Source organism: Coffea eugenioides, chromosome 6 (assembly GCF_003713205.1).
Source record: "Coffea eugenioides isolate CCC68of chromosome 6, Ceug_1.0, whole genome shotgun sequence".
NCBI classification, from domain to species: Eukaryota; Viridiplantae; Streptophyta; class Magnoliopsida; order Gentianales; family Rubiaceae; genus Coffea; species Coffea eugenioides.
The window spans coordinates 45,690,919-45,699,516 of NC_040040.1; the positions used below are offsets into that span (position 1 = coordinate 45,690,919).

The 8,598-nt window shown below is 36.0% G+C and overlaps 2 protein-coding genes across 2 annotated transcripts; one reads left to right on the forward strand and one right to left on the reverse strand.

The window, feature by feature from the left end:
• Positions 1–63: 63 nt before the first annotated feature.
• Positions 64–4,221, forward strand: LOC113774229 (pathogenesis-related homeodomain protein-like). The gene is made up of 9 exons (XM_027318785.1): positions 64–385; positions 726–849; positions 1,000–1,112; positions 1,196–1,549; positions 1,929–2,144; positions 2,226–2,315; positions 2,819–2,869; positions 3,256–3,483; positions 4,180–4,221. The coding sequence occupies exons 1-9, from the start codon at positions 167–169 to the stop codon at positions 4,219–4,221; spliced, it is 1,437 nt and encodes a 478-aa protein (XP_027174586.1). The 5' UTR covers positions 64–166.
• Positions 4,222–6,357: 2,136 nt separating this feature from the next.
• Positions 6,358–6,958, reverse strand: LOC113775082 (protein SRC1-like). Its single transcript, XM_027319820.1, has one exon. It carries the CDS (start codon positions 6,892–6,894, stop codon positions 6,610–6,612), a length of 285 nt encoding a protein of 94 aa, XP_027175621.1. The 5' UTR covers positions 6,895–6,958; the 3' UTR covers positions 6,358–6,609.
• Between the last annotated feature and the right edge of the window lie 1,640 nt (positions 6,959–8,598).

Below are 8,598 nucleotides of genomic sequence, written 5' to 3' on the forward strand. Positions count from 1 at the left end.
GGAAAATTTGCCAAGCAAATTTCTAAGATCACAAATTGGGACCATGTTATTCCTTATTGCGCACATTCTGCTTTAAGCAGAGATGTTTCAAAGGTTGAAGTAACGCAAATCAAGTTGCCCTCTATCACGAAAGATAAAAAGTTGACTTTCATTGACGTAGACAAGCATGTCTATAAACACATACATTATGGTTATGTATATATATTTGTTCTCCCTTAGTCGAGAGAAGATTAAGCCAGAAAAAGAACTGGAAAGGGCCAAGAAGCAAATATTGAAATGCAAACTTGGAATACGTGAAGCCATTTGCCAGTTGGATGGGCTTAGCTCTGTTGGACATATCGAAGATTCAGCTGTTGCTCCAGATGGATCAGTTCATCATGAACATGTATGGATTTACAAGCTTTTCCTATACCTCCAATTTTTTGGTTTTCTTGGTCTGCATTATATATGGATTTCAGCAATCACTGATGCTTATAGGAGACACTGAGTGACTACTGCACATACATGTTCTATTCTTTTATAAGCCTAATTGCATACTCCAGAAAGCACTTCTTATGCTCTAAGTGTTTGGAGTGACATAATAACCTACTTGATTGTTTCCTTTTCTTTTCTTTTTTCTTTTAAAGCACTTCTGGAGAGTGGACAGAAAACTTGCTGTTACTGATATGTTATGACACAACTATGAACAACTTTACCAAGAGAGTTGTGATTTTCTTGTCTTACAGATAATATGTGCAAAATGCAAGTTGCGTGAAGCTTTCCCTGATAATGATATCGTACTATGCGACGGGACATGCAATTGTGCTTTTCACCAAAAATGTCTCGATCCACCTCTGTCTACTGAAAACAGTTAGTTCAGCTAAACTATATGACTTTCATATGTTCTTGTCCTTTTGCCCAAGATGAACTTCTGGTGGTAGAATTAATTGTAAGATGAAATACCTTGTGGTTGCAATTTCATCTTAATTGTTTCTTCTAATGATAGAAAAATTTTCCCAGTTCCTCCAGGAGATGAAGGCTGGTTTTGTAGATATTGTAAGAGTAAGATGGAAATATTGGAAGTTACAAATGCTCATCTTGGGACCAACTTCCCCTTGGACAGCAATTGGCAGGTCAACTGTCATAAAACTTACTAATATTTCTGCTGAACAGTCCCTCCTCCATTTGTAAGGAAGATTCTATTGCTTCAAAGCAGGATATCTTCAAGGAAGAAGCTGCTTTATTAGACGGCAAGGAGTCCTTGCTGTGCCCGGAAGAGGAATGGCCATCTGATGACTCTGAAGATGTTGACTATGATCCAGAAGGAAGGGAGTTTCATAGTCCTAACAGCATGTCTGGCTCTGGATCTGATTCTAGTGTTGATGCTAGCAGTTCCAACAGTTTAAGTTCAATTGAAGATGACGTTCTCTTGCTTTCTGAAAGACTAGATAAGAGGCACATGGTCTCTGAAGGTAATATTGCTGGAGTAGAATCGGATGAAGCAACTGATTGTGAAGTTCTATCTGGTCCAAGACAGCGAAAAGCTGTGGATTATATAAAGTTACATGATGTGAGTTCAGTATGTCCATGGTATATGGTGTTTTGTTTGATAATTGCAAAATAAGATGTTTATCTGTTTTAGTGACATGAGAAAAGCAACGAGATAACTAAACTGCTTCTGAAGTTATTGAAATATGTTCTTTACAAAAAAGTCATGTAGTATGAGACTTTCCTTTTTTTGGGTTCAACAATTACAAAGAACCTAGAGTTTTGTAACTATATATGTATGAGTGTTTATAGACCTATAGTTACTTGTAGGTTTTCAGAAAAGCAAGTAGAATTCTAATGGTATTTACTTGTTATAGGCATATTCAAATCCATTTTACTTGCTAGAGGCATTTTCTATGGGAGAAGCTTGTAATCTATAACTTTTGTTTGTGTTACCTTAGGAAATGTTTGGAAAGAATGCTGTTGTGAGTGAACAAATTAGTGAAGATGAAGATTGGGGTCCTTGTAGAAGAAAACATAGAGGAAAAGAGTCTAATGTGGAAAGTACTGTTGTCACTACTGGGGATAACCCTGGCACCTCTGCAGAAGTGAAAAAGAAACTATCAAGTGGGAGAAGTAAAAGGCCAATTTTCAGATTTCCTCGACATGTGGTTGAGGTAATGTCAGACCCTATATGGTAAACGCATTTACTGGCTTAAGTTGTGTGCTCATCCTCTTTTCCTTATTTTTGGTGCCAGAAACTTCGTGTTGTGTTTGCAGAGAATGAACTTCCTTCTAGAACTATCAGGGATAATCTTTCAAGGCAGCTAGGTCTCGAATCTGAGAAGGTATGATCTATCTGTCTGATAAAAAATAAAAAAAAAAAGCCATATGCAAAATGCCCGAGAAGTGTTATTTCTTGTCCAAGTAAGTTGTGCATGATTCTTAAAAATTAAAAAAATGAAATGAGAACTGCTGCTAGAGTATATCTGGTTACAATATAGTTTATCTATAATGGCTAACAATCTCATTTAAGCTATTCGGAAAATCATTAAACTCTGAAACATGTCTATTTAGATGTTCTTTCTTTTTATGTATTTTCCGCTATCAGTTGTTTTTTAGTCATGTATATTAGTCATGCAATTGGTTTGATCCAAAGCAGGCATTTGAATCAGGATGTTTAGGCATTTCTTTTTCTAGAGAATGGGAAGGGGTACAGGTAAAGGAGAAGGCGGTATGGTAGAAGCAAAAAGTGCTCAATGGGATCTCCTATGATAAAATAAAAGTGGACAGCCTATCATCTTCATTGTTATCTGCCTGGTTATGAACAAGTTGGGGTTTTCTTTTGTAGGTAAACAAATGGTTCAAGAATGCACGTTACCTTGCACTGAAAGCTAGAAAGGTAATGCACTAACATGAATGCTTACCACATTCTGTTGTTTTCTAGAGTTCTTTTGTTTTTGTCACACTATTTATGCTGGCAAAGGTTTTACCTTAAGTGATTTAAGCCTTATAAATGGGCAACAAGCATGATTCCTAATTATTCTGTACTTCTGTTCTCAGCTCATCTGTCCGGAAAAATTGTAGATAAGACTGCATGGCTTGCTCTTTTCCTTTTTCCAGGATTACTCTTTTTTTTTGGTAGCTCTCTGTTAGTTATAGAAGTTTATTGAACTTCATATGAATCACATAACCATGCTGCAAATACTCTGTTGAAGCTTCTTTCTTAAGGGAACTATTCCATTTTTCAGAGTCTGAACAATATAATTGATCCCTAACATCATGCAGAAAGCAAAAAGACTTAATGCTTCTGGTCCAACAGTGTCAAAAGAATCTGTGTCACGTAGTGGAGAGGACAAATCTGCTGATCCAGTGACATCAGAGAATGTTGCTATAGAGCATGAACTGGAATCTCCTGGTTTGAAGAGTTCCAGCAGGAGAAAGACTGCACACCTAATGGCCAGTGCTTTCACAAGAAAGAGGCATAAGACTGCACTACCCCCAACCAACAACAAGGTAGATTTCTTCTCCTACCTCTCCTCCTCTTCCACCTCTTTCTTATCTCTCTCTCATTTATTAAGAGCAAATGTGCCCCACTGGAATCCGACAAGGTGTTGTTTGGCTTTAAGTCCACATTTTTTTGCAATAAATGTCTTTATAACCAAATGAGCCAAAAATTTTGGCGCTTATTTAATTTTTCTGTTTTTCTGGAGGAAAAAAATTTGTAAACGTGGATGGAAAGTTAGTGCCATGCTTTTCCCTACCTGCAAAATGCTGTATGATTCAAATTAATTTACAAGATTTGTTGTCCTGAGTTGAAATGGAGCTAAGTCTCTGGATGTGCTGTTTTACTTCAACCCAAATTCTCTCTTCTTACCATGGACTTACATTACTTACTCAACCATTAACAGCCCTATAAGCTATTCTATTTACTACACAGAAGAGCATTTTAGTTGGATGTTGTAGAAAAAGGATGAGTTGATATCTTCTGATCCTGAAATGATTAGATATTGAATGGCCGTTAGACGCTTCATTCGTCAATCAATAGAACCCTTGTTAACGGACATGTCAGATTAAGAATGTCAAAGGAAAGCTGGGGATGATTTATTATTTAGGCATTCCACTTGAGTTCATTTTCTTGTAATCTTATGTTATATTGTCACAGTTACACGGGTTCTGTTTAATTTGCAATACTGGTCCCTTACATACCAGGTCCTGAATGCAATTTCCAATGTGACCATGGTGAAAGTCTAATCTTTAATCACTTCTTACGCTCTCGGTTCAGACCCTGGCAGATTTTTGGCGATGAGTATGCTTGAAGCTTCTGAGGAGAAAAAAGTCAGAAGAAAAAGAAAATGCAATATCAAGGAGACATGTATATGCTGGAGGCGAGGCGGAGTGAGAGAGCTACTGTAAATAGAAGACCAAGATAGAAAAGCTCAGCAAGTTGCTGCTCGGGCTACCAAGTAGCAGATCTAGTAAAGCGGGATGCAGTCTGCTTCTTAATGAATTAAGCTTATTATTTATGTGCCGTGTGCTGAGCTAAGGGAGAAAAAGGTAGTTTATGCCCTTTTTTACATAATTTGTGCACCTTAGATAAGGGGTTTGACGATGAAATCTGGCAATCTGCCATAGCAATTAGGGAAGTCTATATCTGTTTCCCCATGTGAGTTATTTTTACGGAGCAAGATTTCCACTTGTATGCAAGTTTACATGGGAATATTAATATGCATGGCATACTAGTTGGTTTTCTGAAATAAGAAAAGGCGTTTAAAACTGCATGATGACATAAATAGACTTTAGAATTTTGTAGCTAGAGTTGTCTGTTTCTTGAAGTTTATCTTGTAATCTTCTGCTGCCATTAGTTGCTCCTCTTAAGTAAGAGCTATCTGGAGAATATACATTACGACTCCTAGTGGAGTTCAAATCTTTGTTCCTACCTATTTATACGCCCTTCTTCAATTTCTATACAAATGGCAACATGTTTCATTCATTTTTCTGCTTCTTTTCATCGTTTCTTTCATCAATTTTGCTAGAAGTAGCATGCAATGTCGGTGATTCTTACATACAGTATATATTCACCCCCCTGGAGTTTATAAAGACACATCTATTTCTATCAGAAACTTGATACTGTATCAGGTTAAGTCCATCATAAAGAGCTCAAGGCAAGACATGATGGTGGGCTTTTCGCCTATTTGGTTTATTTTTTGTGGTAGTTTATCAGCAGAATTGAAGTGTAATTCTGATGAAATGGAAACTTGATACTGTATCAGGTTAAGTCCATCATAAAGAGCTCAAGGCAAGACATGATGGTGGGCTTTTCGCCTATTTGGTTTATTTTTTGTGGTAGTTTATCAGCAGAATTTAACTGTAATTCTGATTTCATCGTTACAGTGTACTTATTCAACACACAGATATTTGATCCCTTCGCAAAGGATATCTTCTTGCCTCTTAATTTTTTTCTGCTTGTGTAGCAAACACAACTTAAAACCAAGTGCGCCAATGATACAAGTTTTTAAGATTTAAGCGTTATGAATAAGTGTCTTTCTTACAAGAAAATTGGTTGTTGATCAATAATTAGTCATAAACCATTTTCTTTTTCAAGATCAGTGTTGGATCAAGAAATGCATCTTGAGAGTCCAAAAATGTTAAGATCAGCGACAAGAAATAAGCTTGTTTGCAAAATGCAACCCATATGAGTTGCTGTCAGCATGTGTATGAGTTGATTGACAGAATTAACATACAAAAGGGGAAAAAGAAAAGGTACATTCAATGAAGATGCATCGACCCCTCGTCGGACTAAAAAATTGTTCATGATATCACTGTAAAAGATGATTCATTTGCATATAAATAATGGATAAATTTTATATATACTAAAAGTATATATATACTATCATCGGTGAATAATGATACATGTGAATATTTTTAAGATAGGAAAGATTAATTCATAAATAATAGGTACTTTTTTCTTTCAAGCAACGTCATGTACAGTATATATATATAATTTAACTATACAATCTTAGGCAATTGATCGAGTTGCAATCCCATTAATTTTTCATTATCTAGCTACCTACTCAGAACTTCAGAAATGCCACTCTCTTCTCAAGCCAGCACAGGAAACAGACATCTATTCACTGGATCCCTGTGCTGAAACACTCAATGGAACAAGCAAATTGTGGTTTTTACATCTTTTGGGTACATGGCCAATTCCTAAAGAAGGAAAAAAAATGGAAATTCCAACTTTGTTTGAAAAAGTAATTTCTCACGCAGATCTGACAAAATCTCAGGGCAAATTCGAAACAGAATACATCCACACATCTCTTCTCCAAATCTCACAACCTTGATTAAGGAATACAAAAAACAAAAACCAACAAAAGAACAAATCAAATAGAGATGAGATCTAACATGTTGCCAATTGTGCCAGGGACTGTAGATGCTAGATACCTTTACGAGAAGAACAAAAAGATCATGGAGGAGAAAAAGCAGCTTCATAACAATACTAACATTGAAATTATTTCATCAAACCAGAAGTCACAAAGCACAGAACCAACCATACTACCACATGATATCTTATTTTAAAAGACAATCTAAGATAGATTTTTTCAGATCATGATCATATATGTATGTATTCACACATATATCTCAATCACTATCGCTATCACTGCTGCTGCTATGACCATGTTCATGGCCATGCTCGTGCTTCTTCTTCTCCTTCTTCTTCTTCTTCTCATCCTTATGTTCTCCTCCCTCACCATGGATCTTGTCCTTGATCTTGTCAATCACTCCTTCCTTGTGTTCACCACTATGGCCTTCCTTCTTGTGCTCCTCTCCGTAGTGGTGTTTCTCACCCTCCTTGTGCTTTTCATGATCATCCTTGTGGCCTCCCACGCCCAAGGTCTCCTCAATCTTGTGAATGATTCCTGCCATTTTTTCCCTGCAACTCTTTCTTGTTTTTTCTTTCTTTCTTGCAATGTTTTGATGATCGATGCTGGTTGCGGGGTGCCTATTTATTGACACCAATAGCGTGTCAGATTCCGGGAATCACTCTAGCGAGTCTTGATAGCGTTATCTCCGCGTCATGGAAAGATAATTATAGTATGTATGGGGACCGACCAGATTTAATTTATTATTTATTGTTGTTTAACTTTTACACTTACCAAGAAAAATTTCACAAGGGACGGTGGACAAAAGGAACACGAGAGTGGTGAAGGATTAATTACACCTCGCACCCTTATTCTTTTTTTTTTTTTCACCTAGGGGTGAAAAACAATTTTTATTTAACTAGACTAATTTCCTAATGTTAGCAGAGCTTCCTTTAAGGATGTTAGCGGGTTACCTTATGGTAGTCGAACCCGAAACCTTGTAGTAAAAATTGTACGATTAGTTCCAATTGAGGTACTAACGAAGGGCACCTTGCACCCTTATTTAATGGCTAAAATTTGGATAGACCGATTTTTAAAATTTGAATAATTAAGATTGTACCACACTATCTCAAATTCTTAATTTGGTCTTTAAATTTTAAAGTGTTATGCTTTAGTCCCTCAAGTTTAGAATTCGCCCCAGTTTAATGTTTAAAGTATAAAATCTATTTCACTTTAATCCTTAAATACAAAAGTTGCTGCACTTTAATTTATAAAGTATAAAATTTATTTCACTTAAATATAAAATTTATGCTACTTTGATAAATAGTTTTACTTAAACAGGACAAATTCTATACTTTATAAACTAAGGTAATATATTTTGAAGCTCAAAAACTGTGGTAAGGGTGAGTGGCACGGGGAATGGAGGGGAGGAAGGGGTTGTAGCCGGTGGGTATATATATATATATATATATATATATAAACTAAGGGTGAGTAATGAATTTCACCAGAGCAATTTATTCTTCCAAAGCATAGCCTCCTCACTCATGGTGATAATCACCTGAATTTAACCTAATGAACAGACAAAAAATATCTTTAGGAACTGGCTCTTTTACCATTACTATAAATGGTAAAGTAGTATATAATCATATAGAAGAAGAGAAAGAATAAAGTGGGGTCTATCAACCACCTACTTTACTTACCCAAAAATATCAACTACCTTACCCACCTGCCCCTCACCCATTCCCATATTTTCATTTCATGCTCCACAGAATATGTATTTTACCCAACTGGCAACTGCTAATTTTTCACACGGCTTCATCTAAAACTGCAGTCAATACTCCACCATAGTAAAATTGAACAAAAGAAAACATATTCATATCTTCCCATACTTTCCTTATTTCTCTTCGTTGCTTTTCTTCAATTTAATTCTCTAAATTTTCACACCCACTGGGTGTGTTTATATCAGTATTTGCTAGTAATAGTTTGTATACAACTATAGGAGGATGTAGTTTTTTTAATTTTCTTTTTTTTTTAAGTTGATGTACAATTTTCAGTCAAATGGCAGCAATGGTTTATACAAAATTCTCCAGTTTTAGCTCTTCTCTTTTAGAGCAAAATATTCTGCACCAGCTTTGCGGGGCCAGACTTTTTGTTTTCTTTATATATCTTTGAAATTTCAAGATTTTTTAGGTCTTCAATTTTCTAGATCTTAGGGGAAGGGCCTTCTACAAGTGCAACTACTCAGATAGTATATGTAACATTACAGACT

Bases quoted from the DNA above. Each gene is read 5' to 3' on its own strand.
- LOC113774229 (XM_027318785.1), top strand. From the start codon at position 167: ATGTCTATAAACACATACATTATGGTTATGTATATATATTTGTTCTCC. The intron at 850-999 runs GTTAGTTCAGCT...AAATTTTCCCAG, and splicing joins ACCTCTGTCTACTGAAAACA to TTCCTCCAGGAGATGAAGGC. The intron at 3,484-4,179 runs GTAGATTTCTTC...CTTACATACCAG, and splicing joins TACCCCCAACCAACAACAAG to GTCCTGAATGCAATTTCCAA.
- LOC113775082 (XM_027319820.1), bottom strand. From the start codon at position 6,894: ATGGCAGGAATCATTCACAAGATTGAGGAGACCTTGGGCGTGGGAGGC.